General features: G+C 43.5%; 1 protein-coding gene across 3 annotated transcripts in view; it reads left to right on the forward strand.

The window, feature by feature from the left end:
* Positions 1-20653, forward strand: part of ERC1 (ELKS/RAB6-interacting/CAST family member 1) — a 501445-nt gene that overhangs the window by 228349 nt on the left and 252443 nt on the right. For all 3 annotated transcript variants that reach the window (XM_027766230.1, XM_027766231.1, XM_027766232.1), the window contains one exon: positions 8327-8458. In XM_027766230.1, coding sequence (XP_027622031.1) covers positions 8327-8458 — 132 coding nt within the window. The remainder of the gene's footprint in view (positions 1-8326; positions 8459-20653) is intronic.

The following is a 20653-nucleotide window of genomic DNA, read 5'->3' on the forward strand; positions in this document are numbered from 1 at the left end:
AAGAGCGTGGGCCACACGTGTAGTTCCGAATTTTCTAATAGCCTAATTACAACGGTTAGAAAGAAACAAATTGCATTAATTTTAACAGTATATTTCATTTAGCCTAATACATCCAAAATCTGGCCTTCCAATGAATGTGAAATTGTTAATGAACTAGTTTACTTTTTCTGTTGAAGACCAAGTGTTCAAAATGTCATGTCTGTAGTGCATCTCCGTTTGGACCAGCTGTCTTTGAGAGGCTCTGCATTGCACAGTACACACAGTGCCCTCTGCTGAAGAAATTTAAGGCTTTCTTGGGGCTGGCAGGTGGTGTGGTAGTTAAAGGCATTGGATTCCCACATGCCTGACCAAGGTTCGAGTCCCAGACCTGGCAGCTTGCTTTCTTGCTTTTCCTTTCTCTCTTCCTCTGTCTCTCTCTGGTCAAATGGAAAAATAATAATAATAATAAATGGAATTAAATAAATAAATAATTATTTTTAAAAAGGAAGTTAAAGCTTTCTTCTAAATTAAAAAGAAATACCTTCTATATGCTACTTAAGACTGCATATAAACAATCGGAATGGTTTTCTTAAACTTAATGTCTTACCTTGTCTCTGCCCTGTATTTGGTTGAGTAAATCAACCTCCTAATTTCTGAATGCTTCACTTCCTTCAAACCTGAAGAAAATCCTAGTTACTGAAGGGATTCATACTTAGGGGCCGGTGAGTGGCGTGGTGGTTAAGGCTGTGGACTCCCACGGGGCTGACTGCCATTCAGGTCCTGGACCTGGCAGCTTGCTTTCTTGCTTTCCCTTCCTCTTTATCTGATAAAATTAAAAATAATAATAACAAATGGAATCAAATAAATCAATAATTCTTTTTTTAAAAAGGCTCGTGCCATCAGAGGTTATGTGCAGACTTCTCTAGGGCTGTAGACTCAGAATGGCCTGGCTACCTCACGGTTCATCCTGATGAATGTGGACTTTTTCGAGGAGGAAATGTAGTTCATGAGGCGACGCATGTGTTAGTGCCTTAGGTTTTATCTGGTTCATCTTGCTTACTAGGGGAGTGAGCCAGGAAGCACTCTGTGGGGCTTTTAGCCCATCACGCGTGGCCCTGAGGACAGAAGCACGTGGGTTTTGTTGTGTTTCACTTTCCTTCTTTTTTTAATTTATTTGCCAGAGGGCACATGTGCTCCCCAGGGAGAGAGAGAGAGTGAGAAAGCCCCCCATCTGCATGATACCACAGTCCTTTCTACTCCGTCCCCCTCCTGTTGGGATTTTTGGACGTGCACTTACCACACGTGTTTTTCAAACCGCCAAGTTTGGGATTTGAACTACACGGCCATGTGGGATTGAGCCGCCATAACCACCATGCCACAGGCCGTGGTTCACACTTTCTGAAGTCCAGTGTTACCAGCCGATGTCTTTATTTGCATGATACCACAGTCCTTTCTACTCCGTCCCCCTCCTGTTGGGATTTTTGGACGTGCACTTACCACACGTGTTTTTCAAACCGCCAAGTTTGGGATTTGAACTACACGGCCATGTGGGATTGAGCCGCCATAACCACCATGCCACAGGCCGTGGTTCACACTTTCTGAAGTCCAGTGTTACCAGCCGATGTCTTTTTCCCCATTGTATTCACGATAGAGTGTGTGCACCTATACCCGAGAGAGCGAGCGGGAGAGAGAGCCGGAGAGAGGTAGGAACACCCCACCCTCCACAGGGTCTGGCCATGCTGAATTCTCCTTCCCTGGGTCCTCTAGTCTGTCAGATCCCGGGCATTCATTCCGTGTACCTCGTGTGTTTCAAGCGGACTGGGCTGGGGATTCGAACCACAGTTGCCATGTGCTATCTGAGCTCTCTTCAGCAGTAAGTTATGGCTGCATCACAGAGCTGGCCCCAACATCTTTTTGTCTCACATGTATTCAAGGAAGCTGATAAAACTCACTTCTCGGGACCAGCAGTTGGCGTAATGGTTACATGCTGGGACTCCACAGTTTGAGTCCCAGATCTGGTGACTTAAAACTCTCACTGGGCGTGTGTGCGTGTGTGCCCAGGATCCCAAGAGGAGAATGGAGGAGAAGGGATTGCGGCGTGGCCATCCCTCCTGGGGGGGGGGTGATTTCTCGCTTTCTGTCTCTTTCTCTCCTTGTCTCTCTGGTAAGCACACACGCCCTTAAGCAAAAATTTCTCTCAAAAAACAAAACAGAACAAAAAATAACTGTCACTTCTCAAAGTGTAGGCATTGAACAGATTAAAAGTTTTTCTTTTCCTTCAAACCTGTGTACACCATTAGGTATAGTGCAAGTAAGCAGTTTTGTCACTGGAATTCTGTGTCTAACCTGTCACTAAAATCTACTCACTCCTGTTGTCATGGGTATGGAGATAGGAACTATTTCCCTAAAAAGGAGGTTAGGAAACATTTTTGAAACCTCTTGGTTTTGTGCCATCTTAGACATCTGCTACTAGAATGTTTAAATTTTAAATGTCATCATAATCCTCAGAATAACAGTAGAATTTACTGTAATATGTTACCCCTTTCCACACGTCCTTAGAGTAGTTCCCGAGAGATGGGGGAGGGATCCCTTCACAGTTCTCACCCACCTGTGCAAATCACTTCTGAGAAGTTCATAGGACTTCTGAACAAAACCGAAGAGCTTGATGACAGAGTAGTGTCAGTATCTGAAATAATCACACTTGTAATATATTCTTATTTATTCGCAGTACATGTTATTCTTTTGACTTGTTTTTTTCAATTTGCTTACGATTTTATTTTATTCATATTTTAGAGATTTTGTTTTTGCTGTAGGGTGCATGTGCTCACCGGAGAGACAGAGACTGAGACAGAAAGCGAGAAGTCATCTCCCAGGGAGGATGACCATGCCGCAGTCCCTTCTCCCTCATTCTCTTTCCCGGATTTTGGGCATGCACACACATGTACCCAGTGTGAATTTTAAGCCGCTGGGTCTGGGATTTGAACTGTGGTCAACTGCCTGGGAGTCCAGTGAAGTAATCATTACGTCATCTGCTGGCCCCTGGCTCTGATTTTTTTTATCGGAACTATATGTATTTATGTTGTTTACAAAGTGGGTCACCGTAATAGTCAGCTACTTCATTCCTGTCTAACCCTGTTGCGTGGTCCGGTAGACAACCACGGTCATCTCTTTTGGTTGTTTCTAATGCTGTTTTTTTCCATGTTTCCAAATGCCACTCTTGTTGTTTATCAGCTTCCTTATTTGGGTGTTGCGTATTGACTTCTTCTCATGGGTGATGGAGTTAGCGCTGTGTACGGACCATCACACGTACTACCTACCCTCTCCCCTCTCCCCTCTCCCAGTGTGGTTACCGAGGTTCCCATGGCAGCACCGCGTGCCGTGATTCGCAGTTTAGTTTTCCTGGGGCTTCCTGTTGTACTTGACTTTTACTTTTTAGTTGTTTGGGTGTTCTGCTTGGTCGCTTAGTTCTTTGTGTTCACATCACCAGTTTATTCCCAAACTCTTTCCTGGGCTCGTGAAATTCCTCCCATATTGTTACTGTTATAAAATATATCATTCTTTGTTAATCACCCACAGATGACAGAGTAGTGTCAGTATCTGAAATAATCACACTTGTAATATATTCTTATTTATTTGCAGTGCATGTTATTCTTTTGACTTGTTTTTTTCAATTTGCTTACGATTTTATTTTATTCATATTTTAGAGATTTTGTTTTTGCTGTAGGGTGCATGTGCTCACCGGAGAGACAGAGACTGAGACAGAAAGCGAGAAGTCATCTCCCAGGGAGGAAGACCATGCCGCAGTCCCTTCTCCCTCATTCTCTTTCCCGGATTTTGGGCATGCACACACATGTACCCAGTGTGAATTTTAAGCCGCTGGGTCTGGGATTTGAACTGTGGTCAACTGCCTGGGAGTCCAGTGAAGTAATCATTACGTCATCTGCTGGCCCCTGGCTCTGATTTTTTTTATCGGAACTATATGTATTTATGTTGTTTACAAAGTGGGTCACCGTAATAGTCAGCTACTTCATTCCTGTCTAACCCTGTTGCGTGGTCCGGTAGACAACCACGGTCATCTCTTTTGGTTGTTTCTAATGCTGTTTTTTTCCATGTTTCCAAATGCCACTCTTGTTGTTTATCAGCTTCCTTATTTGGGTGTTGCGTATTGACTTCTTCTCATGGGTGATGGAGTTAGCGCTGTGTACGGACCATCACACGTACTACCTACCCTCTCCCCTCTCCCCTCTCCCAGGGTGGTTACCGAGGTTCCCATGGCAGCACCGCGTGCCGTGATTCGCAGTTTAGTTTTCCTGGGGCTTCCTGTTGTACTTGACTTTTACTTTTTAGTTGTTTGGGTGTTCTGCTTGGTCGCTTAGTTCTTTGTGTTCACATCACCAGTTTATTCCCAAACTCTTTCCTGGGCTCGTGAAATTCCTCCCATATTGTTACTGTTATAAAATATATCATTCTTTGTTAATCACCCACAGGTAGTCTATACAGCTGCTTTTCTTCCTCCCCCCTTGGAATGTTTTGAGTTTGCATTCTCTGCTCCAATCCTTATTTATTCTCTAGGCTCCCTCTTAACCCTGCAGGTTTCCTGCACCACTCCCCTGAGCTAGATCCGTTTTTCTGGAAGCCATGTCTCTTTCTAGGGTCACTTCTTCAGTGTGGTATAGTGCACCCTCCTAACGTGATGAGCCTTGGCATTCTCCCCTGGTATTGAGTGAGAGTTGATACAGATTTCCGGACTGGAAACGTTTTTTCCTCTCAGAGTTGTGAACGCATTGCTCATTTGTCTTCTAGGTTTCTCTGTTGCCCTTAAAAACTACAATGTCTTTTGATTTTTTGTATCCTTTGTAGGTTGTCACTTTTGGTATTTCTAAAAGTTAAAAAAATATATTTTTTTGGCTACATAGTGCACACTCACCAGAAAGAGAGGGAAATTGAGGACGCACTCCCCAGAGGGGCGGCCATGCCTCAGTCCTTCCCCTCCATTCACCTCTCGGGTTGTGGTCACACACACACACACACACACACACACACACACACACACACACGCCCGGCAAGTTACCATGTCTGGAACTTAAACCATGCAGTCACCATGCAGGATCCAGCCACCTGAACCTCCACGCTATCTGCTGGGCCAAGATTACACGTAATCTAAGTATAGAAAAATGTATTCGGGGCCGGCAGGTGATGTAGTGGTTAAGGTTCTAGACTCCCACATGGCCTACAGTGCTTCTAGTCCCGGACGTGGGGGCTTGGAAGTCATGTTTAGTGCATATACATGCGTACTCAAAGCCCCGGAGGGGCATGGATAGGGGCTGTGGTGTGACCATCTCCCCTGGGGGCTGATTCTGGCTTTCTCTCTCTCTCTCTCTGTCTCTCCAGCAAATGCATGTACCTTATGGTATAAAACTGAAAAAATAATTTTTTAAAAGAAAGATGTATTTAATCTTCTTGAAAGAGTGAGAATAAGAAAAAAATTATTATGAGCTAACAGTGTTTTCTATTCCAGTATTTATAGAACTAGAAGGATTTCCTATTCATTCTGGCATTGGTTCAATATTATCAAATTTAATGGAAATTCAGGTATAGTTTGGTACCAAAGAAGCTTCCTTTGTTTACCTTAGCAGATATCTGTAAAGATTCCAGAACTAAACCAGATCCCCATTTTATCCACTATCGAGAGCTGTTTGGACTTGTTAATGCACACGAGGGGGTAGTTGTCTTATTCTCTTGTTACTGCCGTAATACAGTTTCCTTAGAGCAAGTAGGTCACACTTAGTTTTGCTTTGAGATGTTACATATAAATATCACTTGTTCATTTGTAGTTACGTTTCATTCTTATGAGCAAGAATGATTTTTAACCAGGCTTTGCCACTAAGTCTAAAAAAAGCTTTTCTTAGCCAGACAGCCTTGCCCACTGAGCTTGTCTGGTAGACTCTGGCTTTTGCCCCCGTTTTGGGTGTACTTACCTTACAAGAACCTGCTCCGATCCGCCGCATTACCGTGAGTTTCTAATGAGCTTCCCTCTCAGAAAGTGTAATGATACAGCCCGAAGCTGTGTTTCACCTGGCCAAGGTGTACCTAAGCTGCTTGAGAGAAACCGATTTCCGGGAAGTCACGCGGAATAGCTGTTTCAGCCTTGATTTGGGTTAGGCTAACAGAAGCCTTTCAGGAGACATCCAAAAATGATTAAGAGGGCAAGGATAGACTGGGCAGAAATGAAATACTGGGCCCCGTACCCCGTGACTCGGGGCGGGACCCCGTACCCTGCGCCAGCACCGGCGTGCTCGGAACCTGTCCCACTCACTGCAGTGGAGCTGCTCTCGCTCACCAGAGGCCCTGAGGGGACTGGGCTAATGGTGCATTCTCCCCTCCTCGGCCTCCTGTGGCATTTCGTTTTCTCTGATTCTGAAGAAGCCATCATGGCCTTCGTGTCTCTTCTCAGCATCCTTTCAGACACCTTCACTTGCTCTGCTGCCCATGGATAGCCCATGGAGGCTTGAAGATGTCAACAAAGAACATTTTTTGATCTGGTTAAACTGCTTTTAGTGTAGTTAGGTCTAAACAGAACCTAACTTATGGGAATAGAGCAAAGTATTTTTTTTATCTGTGGGAGGATTTTAAATTATTTATTTATCATTGTTACCATTTTTTAAATTTGCTGCAGAGCACATGAGCTCTCTAGAGAAAAAGAGAGAGAGGGAAAGTGACAAAGCAAACCTTCAGGTCTGGGACTCAAACCACAGTCAGCCATGTGGGAGTCCAGTGCCTTAACCACCACACCATCAGCTGGCCCCAAATTCTAAAGACAAAGTTGTCAGAAGTGAACTGCAAGGGGCCAGTTAGTGGCATAGTGGTCAAGGCACTAAGGCACTGGACTCCCACATGGACAACTGTGGTTTGACTCACAAACCTGGTAGCTTGAAGGTGTGTGTGTGTGTGTCATGTGCACACGCGTGCGCATGCCCAAAATCCTGACAGGAGAATGGAGGAGACGGGATTGGCTTGGCCACTCCCCCGGGGGGTGATTTCTCTCTTTTCCTCACTCTTTCTCTCTCCTTTTTTGCAAGCTCACACACTTCATGATAAAAACCTAAAAAAAAAAAAAGTGATCTTCAGTATAATTAAATGAAAATTGCATAGATAAAAGAGAAAATCCTACGGGTCAGCAGGTGGCATAGTGGTTGAGGAGCTGAACTCCCATGTCATCAACTGTGCTTCAAGGCCCCGACCCAGTGGCTTGAAACTCATGCCAGGTTCATATGCCTGCATGCCCAAAATCCTGAAGGGAGAATGTAGAAGAAATTGTGGCATGGGCATTCCTCCTGGAGGGTGATCTCTCTCTCTCTCTCTCTCTGTCTCTCTGTCTCTTTGGTGAGTCCATGCACCTATAGTAAAAATCTCTTAAAAAAAAAGAAAAAAGGATAACTCCTAGGATACTTTTTCTTGTTGTTAGCATTTTGAAAGTTAGAGAATGGTATAGCAAACCTTGTTCTTTCATTTCATATCTTAATGAAAGGCAGCATTTTATTCTTGATCCTCTGGTCCTGTAAGAATTTGAAGAGGAAGTGCTTTTGAATTCATTTCTCATTCTACCTGAATTCTTCTTCACTTATCCTTATTTTACGGTCTCTCCCAGCTTAGTCTAATGTCCTGTAGGATTTTGTCTTTCTGGTCAATTCATATTCATCTGTTGTCCTCCCCCAAAGTTGCATTTTAAACTTGTGTGGGAGATCAGGACCTTTGAGAATTGCTTGACTGACTAAATGCTCATTCTTAGCTAGACCATCACTTACATGCAGTTTTTGCTTCAGTTTTCTCATGATATTAAAAAAGAAGACTTGACTTTCTTGGAAGTTGCGAAACATCACTTTTTTTTAAAGCTTGTGAACAATTGTATGAAAAATACAATCAAAATATCATGCCTCTTACTAACTTCTCATACAGACTCTGCAGGGAAGAGACTGGCATTCAGTCTAATTACTTAGCTTCATCGGTGCTGCTGTAAGCCAGTTCAGAAGCAGCTCAGAGACAGCCTTGCGTGTCTCCGTGGCCCCGCGGTTCCTGGCTGCCTAACACAGCTGTGTACTCTCTGTTGCCGAGAGCGAGAACATCTCGCCCGTCTTGCTTCACTAACTTGGCCCTTTGCTCTTAATAATGTACTTCTTCAGTCATCTTTACTCGCTCTTTGCTTTATTCTTTCTTCTGTGAAAATTCCTTTTGGCCTTGATTTGCTTCTGAAGGGAAAAGCATTTAATAAGCAAATAGTCCTTTCTTGATAAGCTTCTCTTTGGTTCACCAATTAATCCACTTCACCCAGTCTTCCGTCGTTTTCCAGGACAGTCTCCGTAAGAAGGATGACAGGATCGAAGAGCTGGAAGAAGCACTCAGAGAGAGTGTGCAGATAACTGCAGAGCGGGAGATGGTGCTAGCACAAGAAGAGTCAGCCAGGACCAGTGCTGAGAAACAGGTCTGCAATTTTACACAGTTCTAGCCATGCTGCCGGTTACGCCAAGGTAAAGCCCGACCGGTGCAGCTAGGTAAACGTATGTGCCATGTGTTCTTAGTGCTAAAAATACTTTGCGTGTAAGTATTTAGAATTAAATAAGAATAGACATAGGGCCAGCAGGTGGCATGGCAGTTGAGGTGCTGGATCCCACATGGCCGACTGTGGATCAGGTCCCACATCTGGCCACTTGTGAAACATGCCGGGCTCATGCTCATGTATGCCCGAAAGCCCGAGAGGAGAATGGAGGAGAAGGGTGATTTCTGCCTTTGCCTTTCAGTCTCTTTCCTGCAGGAAAGAGCACATGCCCTATGGCAAAAAAATCTAAAAAGAAAGGAGTTGACTAATGCAAAAGTCTCTGCATTAGTATTTAGGACTGATTTCATGTATGTTTATGCAGTATATGCTAATATGTCTGGTGAGATGAAGGAGAACTTGTCTATTTTCTACTAGACTGCTTTTATTGACGAGGGCTGAGCAGGTGGCATGGTGGTTAAGGTGCTGGGTTCCCACATGGCTATACGGTTCTAGTCCTAAACCTGGTGGTTTGAAAATCACAACAAATAAATGGATAAATAAATAAATGAATGTTGAGAAATAAGTAAATAGAATGAGAAAATATGAACATTTCTCACTATGCTAATTTCAAATATCAAGTATTTGTTTATTTTGTACCCTGCCTTAGAGGAGCAGGTAAAGTTCGAACAAGTTAGGTTAGTAGCGGATGTGAAGGACACAGACAGCAGACACTGGAGTCCCAGGTTTGGTGTCTCCGCCGCGGGAGCTGCTGGAGAATTCTGCAGCTGCTGTTTGTAGCCTTTGTTTTATGTCTTCTGCATCTTTTTTGGTTCCCATGCCCTCGCTTTGGCTTTTTATTAGGAAGAATAACTAAGGATGTGAATGGAACAAACAGTTTTGACAAATGAAAGCTACACTCTCAGTTTCTCATGACATTTAGTTTTTGTAGCAATGGTTTCCATTTCTTTGTGGGAGGATATAAATGCTAAACAGATAAAAAGGGTTCAGTGAGAGGGTGACACGAATCTTTTGGGGAACCCCCTTGATCAGACCCTGAGTGAGTTAAGGTAGTTGCTTGGTGGAGTTCATTTTCTCGGCTGACTCCGGCACTGTGTACCCAAAGAGTTCTTCCTATGAAGCCATGTTAGCTTCAGGAGATGGCTTCTGCAGTGTCACGCATAAAAAGAAAATCAGCTGATACTTACTAGCAAAACAAAGCTGAGGAAAAATTGTTTTTTCACAGAATGAGTGGCTTTGGCAGCCCGTTTCCAGATAAATGCTTGTCTAGTATTTTGTTTTGGTTTTTCAAATTATCTCCTAGTGCTCAATCAGATAGGGCTTGATAGTGGAGAACCTTAGTATACAGCTATCCTCAGAGCAGGGAGGGCTTTTTCTATTTTTAAATCTTGATGTGACCCTTTTTTACAATCTCATCTTTGTTTGTTTGTTTGCTTTTTAGGATTTTGCCATAAGGTATGTACATTCGTTGAGGGAAAGCAGAGAGGGAGAAAGAGAAAGTAAGAAATCACTTCCCCAGAGACATGGCCACACAGTAACCCCTTCTTTCTCTTCCTGGGACTTTGGGCATGCATGTACATATGCCCGGCTTGATTGTCAAGCCTTCAGGTCCTGGACTTGAACTACAGTTCGGCCATGTGGCTTAACCTCTGTACTTATTTATTTATTTAAATCCCTCCCACCCCGTCCACACTCCCCAGAATGCTTGCACTTGCCGGAGAAAGACAGAATGACAGAGTGGAGGAGGGAGAGAGCACCTGTCACTGAGGCGTGGTCATGCCTCCATCTCTTCTCCATTTCTCCGTCCTGTTGGGATTTTGGGTGCACATGCACATGTGCCTCGTGTGTTTTTCACGCCGTGGAGCTATTCAAACACTGGTCGCCTTATGGTTAAAGATTTGGCTTCTTTAACCACTAGGCGTCAGGTCTGGCCTTACTTCCTCTCTTTTATGTTCCAGATATCCACTTCTTTTTCTTTCTATAGATTTTCTTCAGGTTCGATCTCATCATTTAGTGCAAGCCTTAAATATCAGGGATTCGGCAGAGATTTTGGCAGTTAATAATGGACCGTGTCATTGTGATATGTAGATAGACTTCTGTCATACTGGGTTTTCGGAAAAGTCATGACATTTTTTTTATGTAAAAATGCGTCATGACTTTTACAATGACCTCATATTTTTTTAATTTGCCTGCGGGTGAGTGCACTTAGCAGACAGACGCAGAGAGCCAGAGCCAGAGGACAAAGAGGAAACACCCCCGACAGAGCATGGTCACACCTCAAACCCTTACCTTCCGTTTGTGGATCTTGGGCATGTATGCACATGCATCTGGTGTTTTTCAAGCTGCTGGGGTCAGGATTTGAACCAGTCAGCCGAGTGTGATCCAGCTCCCTTAGCAAGAGGCTCAGAACTGGCCCTGTTTACTTTTCTTTTTTAAACTATTGTGTGAACTGATTATAATATGCTTTTTTTTCCCCAGAGTGTGTTTTGTTTACTTAATAAACTATTTTTTAGAGCAGTTTTTAAGTTTACAGGAAAACATTTCCATTTACTCCTTTCTCCACCTCAGTTTCCCATATTAATAATGTCTTGTATTCGCATAGTATATTTGTTTTGTCTTATTAATTTATGTTAAGAGGTTTTTGCCTTAGGACATGAGCTCTGGGAAAGAGAGAGATAGAGAGGGAGAGAGTCAGTGAAAGGAAAATGAGAAATCATGCCTCTGGGGCCGCAATACCTTCTCCTCCATCTCTTCCTGGGATCTTGGGCACAAATGCTCACACACATGCTGGGTATGAGTTTTAAGACACTGGGTCTGGGACTTGAACCACAGTTGGCTATGTGGGAGTCCAGTGACGTAACCACTGTGCCGTCTGTGTAGTGTATTTGTTAAAACCAGTGATAATTTATGATTAAGTAATCACATGGCTTCCATTAGGGCCAGTCTTTGTGATGTGTAGCTCGTGCCTTGCCAAATGTAAGCGTCGCGTAGCTGCCATTCCAGTGCCATGCAGAGTGCGTTTCCTGCCCTGAAGATTCCTGGGTCCCACCTGATCATCCCCCCACCCCATCTTTCCTCTGTCTTTATAGTTTGGCCTTCTCCTTCGGTGGTACTTGGAACCATATAGAACCTTTTCAGATTTGCTTTGTTTTTTTCCACTTACCCTTTACATTTAAGGTTCTTCCATGTCTTTTTGTGACCTGATAGCTTGCTTTTTATCTCTGGGTAATACTCCATCACACGGAGGGACCACAGCCTGTTCATTCCTTCACCCGTGCAAGGACACCGTGCTTACTTCCAGAGGTGACAGCTCCAGGAAAGCTGCTGCAAGCCTTCATGTGCCCGTTTTTATGTGGGTGTAAATTTTCAGCTAATTTGGATAAACAGACATGACTGCTGACTGTATGTCACATGGCAGAACAGTGTTCAGCACTGTCAGAGTGGCTCTATTCAGTCTGCTTTTAATGGCCCGCTTTCCCCTCTCTCTTTCCCACTTATCTTCCTTTCAACCATTCTGCCTCTCACGGTCTATCAGAAGTTGTTGAGTGACACATTGCATGAGACCAGTCATTTGGGCTTTAAGTGGTTCAAGGTATGAAGAAACCACTTACGTTTGTCTTCCTGAGGCCTTGCAGCCTTCGTCCACTGTTCTCCCCTCCTCTTCCTGTCTGTCTTTTATCTTTTCCGTGTTCTGATGCCACTGGTAATTTTACTGCTGTGTACTCATTGTATGCACCGGGGTAACCTGCAGATATTCTGCGATACTTTAAATTTATGAAGGCATTTTTTTGGCCAGACTCATTATTTTTATCTTTCTCAGTTCTAGATGTTACCTGCTGCTTCTGTCTTCTGGGGAAGAGAGAGATAGAGACAGTGAGAGGGAAATGAGAAATCATGCCCCCGAGAAGTAAGGACACCTCTGATGGAGGATAGCTGTAGCTCGTAGTTTCTCCAAGAGTGAGGTAGAACTGTGTGGCAACTGTAGTTCTTATTAGAATAAGTACATGGTTACGTCGCTGGACTCCCACATGGTTGACTGCAGTTCCCTCTCGTCCCGGACCCGGTGGCTTAAACTCGCACCAGGCATGTGTATGTGTGTGCCCAAAACCCTGACAGGAGAATGGAGGAGAAGGGACTGTGGTGGAGGTGATTTTTTTGCTTACTGTCTCTGTCTCTATCTCTCCGGCAACCACATGCGCCCTTTAGCAAAAAAGAAAAAAGAATTCTCAAGAACAAAAAAATTATATAGAACCTTTCAAAGTTTGAGCAGGGGAAAAACCCCCTAGGAAAATACTTCTGAGTGCCTCCTGTTCTCACAGCATCCACTTTCATTCTTTTATTGTTAATACGCTATGCAGATTGAGCTCAGTCCATGCACGCAGTCCCTGCGCAGTGACCTGAGGAAGGAAGGCGCCCTCTGACCTGGGCTGGCAGACTGAGTCATGCCAAGGCCCTTCTCCTCTATTCCTCCCACTTTCAGAACTTGAGGCATGCCGTGCACACGTGTCCAGTGTGTTTATCATGCCCCTGGGTCTGGGACTCAAACCACTCAGAGAGCTACGTGGAACCCAGCCACCATAACCACCATGAGACCGGCTGGCCCAAAGTTTCTTCTTCACATTTATCTTCAGTGCTTTTTCTTTACTTAATCTTGTCACTCTTAAACTGATTTCTTTGTCAGTAGTGATAGAGATTCTTGAGGTAATTAGCTGAGCAGACTAAAAATACTACAACTACAAACGTGTTTCCAGAACTGTGTAGCGTCACTCGTTCTTACAAGAACGTATAGCCATGAGTTAGCGGCATGGACTTTGCTTGGAAAGCAGTTTACGGTTTTCTGCAGAAGTCATCATTTTTGGTCAACGCACAGATCAAAGAAGATACAGTTGTTTAAAGGTAACCCATTTTTAAAAATTTAACTTTATTTATTTCAATTTGATCAGAGAGGAAGGAAGAGGGAGAGGGAAAGTGAGGAAGTATGCTGCCAGGTCCAGGACTCGAACCACAATCGGCCATGTGGGAGTCCAGTGCCCTTAACCACCACGCCACCTGCTGGCCACAAGATAATCCATTTTAAAAGTAGAAGATGTTGGGACCAGCAGTTGGCATAATGGCTATGTTGCTGGACTCCCATGTGGTTGACCGTGGTTTGAGTCCCGGACCTGGAGGCTTAAACTCAACACCGGGCGCGTGTGTGTGCATGTCCAAGATCCCGAGAGGAGAAGGGATTGCGGCATGTCCATCCCCTCGGAGGGTGATTTCTCGCTTTCTCTCTCTCTGGTGAGTACATGTGCCCTATAGCAAAACCTCTCCAAAGAAAAAAAGGAAAAAGAAAAAGAGAATATGTTGGGCCAGCCCGTGGCATGATGGATAAGGCATCTGGATCCCACTTGACCAAGTGTACAGTTCAAATCCTGGAGCGAGCAGCTTGAGAAGCACGCCAGGTGTGTGTACATGTGTGCCCCAAGCCCAGGAGGAGAGAGAAGCAGAGAAGGATCTGCAGCGATTGTCCCTGTGGTGGCGCCTTCTCACTTGGCTTCTCTCCCTGTCTTTATCCAGCAAGTGCCCCTGCCTTCTGGGGGAAAAGTGTGATGTGTGTGTGTGATCGATAAACATACAGAATGTGCGTCTTTAATGTTCCAGGGATCTGAGCGATCGGACAGTTAAGGTCACAGGCCCTTTCTCTTTGCCACTGTGTAATGAGCTCAGTATTTAAATCCAGCTCGGAGGAGAGGAACCTAATCAGTTCCATTGTAGACTCTTGCTCTAATGTCAAGGGGTTTGCGTCTCCTTTGTTATGGCCACTGGTTATGAAATCAGTCACTTGACAGACCCTGAAGTGAGACTGCTGGAAAGACGTCATGTCTGCCTTCATGGTGACAGCTGGCTACAAAACAAACCCCACCAGAGCCATTCCGCAATTGACAGGGGACTTCAAAGACCGCAGGGCCGCCACTTCAAAGAGCATGCTGCCATCTCTGGCTTGTTGAGAGAAGTTGTTAAATGGCTGTACCCTGCTGCAGCAGAAATCTCCGTGTTTAGACTTCTTCTTTTGATCTTAGAAAGATGTGGAAGAAGACCTTAAGTTGGAGCGGTGATATGGTCCACAGTAATGGCAGCCCAGAATGACCTTGCATTTTAATCTTTATTCATGGAGATTTCCCAAGTATGTTCAAGCACAGCAAGTCTAAACACGCAGAGGACTCACTCAGAAGAAGAGTTGAAACTCCATAGTATTGCCGTAGCCACCTTCAGAAGTAAGTCGCTGGGAGATACGCGACACTCAGTGTGTCTTTAAGACTGTCCTTGTATTTCTCCCTGTAAAGCGTACCCTCCTCAGTAAAACCAAGTCTGATTGTTGATAGTAAGAATGAAAAACAACTCCTATTTGTCATCTCAAGACTAACCTACATAGTTTAAATTGACCTTTCTCCACCTTTGGTTTTCTCCTTGATTAAAATTTGAAATATCTTGTGCTATATATTTAGAATCATATTTATCCAGCTTACATGGATACAATTTTGAAATAATTATCTCCGTCTTGGAAAAACAAAAAAGCTCAAAGATTTGATGAAACTTTTATTTATTTAATAAAACTTTTAGTGAAAGATCCAACTACTAGGGGGGACCAGCAGTTAGCATAATGGCTATGTTGCTGGACTCCCACGTAGTCGACCTCAGTTCGCGTCCTGTACCCGGTGGCTTAAAACTCACGCCAGACGCGTGTGCGTGCGTGCCCAAGATCCCAAGAGGAGAATGGAGGAGAAGGGATTGCGGCATGACCATCCCCCCTGGGGGGTGATTTTTCGCTTTCTGTCTCTATGTCTCTCTCTGTCTGTCTGGTGAGCGCATGTGCCCTATAGCGAAAACCTCTCCAAAAAAAAAAAAAGATCCAACTACTAGGGCCAGCAAGTGGCATGGTGGTTGGGGGCACTGAACTCCCACATGTCCAACCATGGTTCGAGTCCCGGACCTGGAAGCTGCTTTCTCTCTCTCTCTCTCTCTCTCTCTCTCTTATTTTGTCCCTCTACGGTCAAATTTAAATAAATAACATTAAATAGAATATTTTTTTAAAAAATATATGAAAATACCAAAATGCATTTTCAGGGGTAACAAAAGAAAAGGCAGAAAAGGAAATTCTGTGTTTTAGAATTATTAGTGGTCCTGAAAAATAGCCCACTGAGAGAATCATGTTTAGTACACTCGATAAAGAAAGATTTTACAAGTAATATGAAAGTAAAACTATGTAGATATTATATATGATATGAAAAGGCAGTATGATTAGTTAAAATTTTAAATCCTTGTAAGTCAATTGTAGAACCTTTTCTTAATTCTTAATTAACGTGTTTCCCTCCCATCTTACATAGTACAGGAGGATAGTGCTAAGAATCCTTCGATTCTTTTGCTCTGATCTTCCGTTATCTTATTTCTCTTAAAATTTCTTTTTACATAAAAGTTTAAAATTGGATAGGCAGAAGCTTTAGCCACTCTGATTTCTATAATTTTGCCAGGCGGGGTCTGTAGACAACTGCTAAAACTGAAGTGGACCTGAAGCCCCCAGGAGATGGCCACGGGAGGTGGTCTGGAGAAACAGGTGTGCTTGGTTACAGCAGTTCTTACACTAATGCATTTGGGTTTGTCTTCCCTGTTATCACAGTTTCTTCCTCTTGAAAAATTTTTGGATAAAGTAATACATGATTATATCATCCTGGAAGTTCAGAAATGCCTGTGCCTCTAAATATGGGCCCGAGTTTTCACGTCACTTGAACCAAAGGACCACAGCTGTGTTTTCAAAAGTTATAACCAAGTGAAGAAATGAACTGCAGTGGGCATGAGCCACAACCCGGGCACACTTGCCGTCGGCCCCGAGACGTGTGCCAGGAGCCTATGGCTGTTGGTTTGCCAAGCAGCATGTTTTTGTACTCTGTCTAAACTGCGCAGCAGCTACTGTGCTAGGAGGTACTTCGCTTTTGGAATCTCAGTGCAGGTCTCTAACAGATGACACATCGTTAGCTCGTAATGCGTTCTTGGGGTGCTTGGCCCTTACTCTGTTATCTCCCACTGAGATGTTTGTGAACCAAGTTATTGACCATAGAGGCAGCCCTCCGAGGGCAGGCCATGGGAAGCAGATGCTTCCTGCTGGCTTTATGCAGCTGATGGTCTCCTTGACTGTTCCTTCCCGAATGTTTCCACTGAGAGACTTTCCTAGAGAACGTGCACAGTCGGGTCTACCCTACGTGACAGAGGGTGTTAATGTACGGCATGTCCTGGGCTCTCTTTGGCCCTCAGTTCTCTCTTTCTCTTATCTCCAACCTCTGTAATACACGAATAAAGGAGCAATCAGAATTAGTGGGAGTGCATTGCCTCCGAATTCAAGTGCTGTGGACTCCGTTCCGTGTCCGTTTACTAGCTGTGATTTATGTTCGGTGCCATAGCTCTCCGAGCCTCCGTCGCCTCAGCCCTCACTGCCCCTCACCTCGAGGTCAGTATTTGCAGCGTCGTGGCAGCCTGTGCAAGCCGTGTGCCCAAGTCGCGCCTCAGTGTGGCCAAACAGTTTTCTCCGGGTACATGCATGCACACGCACACACGTGAGCCATACACACATTCACGTGAGGCTTACGAGTCCCCGCTTGGTATCCTTAGGTTGCCAGACATTAAATCCTGTGCTTTTCCTTTTCTCCTTGGGCTGATAGTCAACTTTTCATAAAGTCTTTTGATAAGGTCAAATAACTATTACTTCATTTGTCAACGTTTTGTTTGTGACCATTGAAATAGTTAATTTTTGTAAAATTATTTGTTGAACTTTATTTACTTATGATTATTATTACAATTATTGAATTTGCTATAGGGCACATACACTTAGCAGAGAGAGACCATGTGAGAAAGCCAGCCGCTAGGTCTGGGAAAAGTCTTTTGATAAGGTCAAATAACTATTACTTCATTTGTCAACGTTTTGTTTGTGACCATTGAAATAGTTAATTTTTGTAAAATTATTTGTTGAACTTTATTTACTTATGATTATTATTACAATTATTGAATTTGCTATAGGGCACATACACTTAGCAGAGAGAGACCATGTGAGAAAGCCAGCCGCTAGGTCTGGGACTCAAACTGTCATGAGAGAAAGCCAGCCGCTAGGTCTGGGACTCAAACTGTGGTTGGCCGTGTGGGAGTCCAGCGCCCTAACCACCACACCATTTATCCACAAAATGTATCAGCTTTTTTACGTCTTGGTAGCAGTTTGATTTTTTTTTTCTTTCTCTTCATTGAAAGTGATAAGGATTAAAATGTCTGTTAACATGCCAGTGAACTTTGATTTTTTTTTTTTTTTGGTTGGAAACTTCAGATAGTCTGAAGCTATTTTACTCAAATCGTATCATTTGATTTAAAAGACGAGTTTGGGACCAGCAGTTAGTGTAATGGCTATGTCGCTGGACTCCCATGTAGTAGACCACGGTTCACGTCCTGGACCCGGTGACTTAAAACTCACACCGGGCGCGTGTGCGTGCATGCCCAATATCCCAAGAGGAGAACTGAGGAGAAGGGATTGTGCCGTGGCCATCCCCCTGGGGGGTGATTTCTCGCTTTCTGTCTCTATGTCTCTCTCTGTCTGTCTGGCGAGTGCACGTGCGCCCTTTAGCTAAAACCCCTCCCCCCAAAAAAAAGAAAAAATGAGCTCAACTCCAACTGTTCTGTTCTGTGCTGGTGACCTTTTGCTAATGAGGGGATTGCTGTTTCCATAATAAAAGGCTGTTAAGATTTGCTTCATTTGAAATGACGGAATCATTTCAACTAGAGAAAGTTGCTTTCTGAAACCCGGATGCTTCATATGACCATTTGATCCCTAGCTTACACTACTGTCCTAACTTCCTATCAAATCAGAAAAAAAAAATTTTTTGAAAGACAACTTTTTAGAGCTTGCAGTTCAGGAGACACTTTGTCGTTCCATGTCTATTTACTTGTTTTCCTAATTACTCACTTGTCACAAACCCTAGAAAGACAGAGAGCTCTCAGACCCAGGGGCAGAAGAACGGGTAAAATGGTGGGCCTCATCCTTGTTACTGCTGCTGAAAAAAGAAAGGGTGATCTAGAGCCAGCATGCTGCGTGATGGGGAAGGAGCTGGGCTCCGATGCGGCTGACAGGGTCGAGTCCCAGACCCAGTGGCTCAAAGGTTATGCCGGGCACGCGGGCACGCTTGCCCAGGACGATGGAGGAGGAGAGAGATTGTGTGTGGCCCTCCCCCAGGGGGTGATTTCTCACTTCCCCTCTCTCTGTCTCTCTCCAGCAAGTACATGTGCCCCATGGCAAAAACCCTTTAAAAAAATCTGTCATTTAGATTATTTCTGTATTTCATGGAGCTTATGTGGACCCAGGGAATTATTCATTTTTCCCATTGTGTGTATTTATCTACTTTAATGTCTGAAATGTTTGTTATAATTTTGTTTGTGACTCGATAACAACAGAGACCATATGGTTTTTAATTTTTTTGAGAACGTATTTACATGTCAACTACTCAAACTGTTGAAAAGCAAACACCCAGCAAACAATTCACACATAAACTTTCTCAATTCAGCCCTGCCTACCAAGTATTCTGTGATATACCATCTGGTATCAAAGATCAGTCTCTTTTTCTTCCTTCAAAGTCTTCCTCAAGATAACCTCTGCTTGCAGATGCTCTTTTTCAATCTCTACTAATTACAATGCAGGGCTGGCAAAGTCCAGGTTATTTTATGGTACAAATTCTTTACTATGACTTATCTAACCCTCTCTGCCAGGCAGAACTGTTCCTGGTGCCAGGGCACCTTTCCAAGAGCTTCTCTACAGTTTTCTGGTTTACTCTTCAGAGATGGCCTTCCAGTCAAAGCACTGTCCAATGTGTGTTTCTAATTTCTAATTCAAGGCAACAGGTATTATTGAACTTATGCAAATAACCCTTCTGCCACAAAATTAGAATACTGCCAAATATTTTCCAATTGCAGAGGGATCAGGAAGGGAGAAAAGTTTATGTTTTCATTGAAAGAAACAAACAAGAAGGAAAAACATTTTAACAAATTGCTGAAACAGCTCAAAAGAAAGTAAAGTTCTTACATTGGGAAAACAAAGCATAGTAAGGAAAAAGACAGTAATGTTTTACTGAAAAGTCATAAAAGTTCAATTTCCCCAGCTCAGTCTTATGTAATTGATCTTTCTTCTGTTGAATTTGCAGCGTTACTGTGGTCTGATGTTTCCTGGAAGTTAACGTTCAATGTTATTACTGATATTTCTTGTCTCTAGTATTAAGTTGGTCATTTTCTTGGTTGCTTTTTGTTCTCTTATTTCTGTATGTGTGTCCTTAGTTTTCCTGGTAGAGCACTCCTTTCAGAACTTCTTGGAGAGCTGGTCTGGTGCTGGTAAATTCTTTCAGGTTTTGCTTATCTGAGAATGTTTTTGTCTTTTCTTCCCATATGAAGGATAATCTTGCTGGGTACAGTATTCTTGGATGAAACTGTTTTCACTTAACACTTTGAATATGTTTTCCCATTCTTTCCTTGCTCGCATTGTTTCTGATGAGAGGTCTGATGTTAGCCTGATGGGATCACCTTTATAAGTAACCTGACGTTTCTCCCTTGCCAATTTTAGTGTCTTGTCTCTGTCTGTGGATTTGGCCAGTCTGGCTATGATGTGCCTTGGAGAAGGTCTTCTCGAATTGATTCTATGTGGGGTCCTTTGTATTTCTTGGGTCTAGATATCTAGTGCCTTTCCAGATTTGGAAAATTTCCTTCCAGGATTTCATGGAATAGATTATCAATGCCCTTATTAGTTTCTTTACCTTCTTCGATACCAATTGTCTGGATATTTGGGCGCTTAATGATAGCAAGTATGTCTTGTATTGTATTCTCATTTTGGGGGGTTATTTTCTCAGTTTTTTTGGTTGTTTTTCCTTGGTCAGAGGTTTTGCCTTCAACATTCGAGATTCAATCTTCTGCATGGACTAGGCTGCTTTTAATACATTCTAAGGAGGTTTTGATGTCCTGAATTGCAGCCTTCATCTCTTTTTATTTATTTATTTTTTTGGAGAGATTTTCGCTATAGGGCGCGTGCGCTCGCCAGACAGACAGAGACATAGAGATAGAAAGCGAGAA

Source organism: Tupaia chinensis, unplaced genomic scaffold (assembly GCF_000334495.1).
Source record: "Tupaia chinensis unplaced genomic scaffold, TupChi_1.0 Scaffold141530_1, whole genome shotgun sequence".
Lineage (NCBI taxonomy): Eukaryota > Metazoa > Chordata > Mammalia > Scandentia > Tupaiidae > Tupaia > Tupaia belangeri.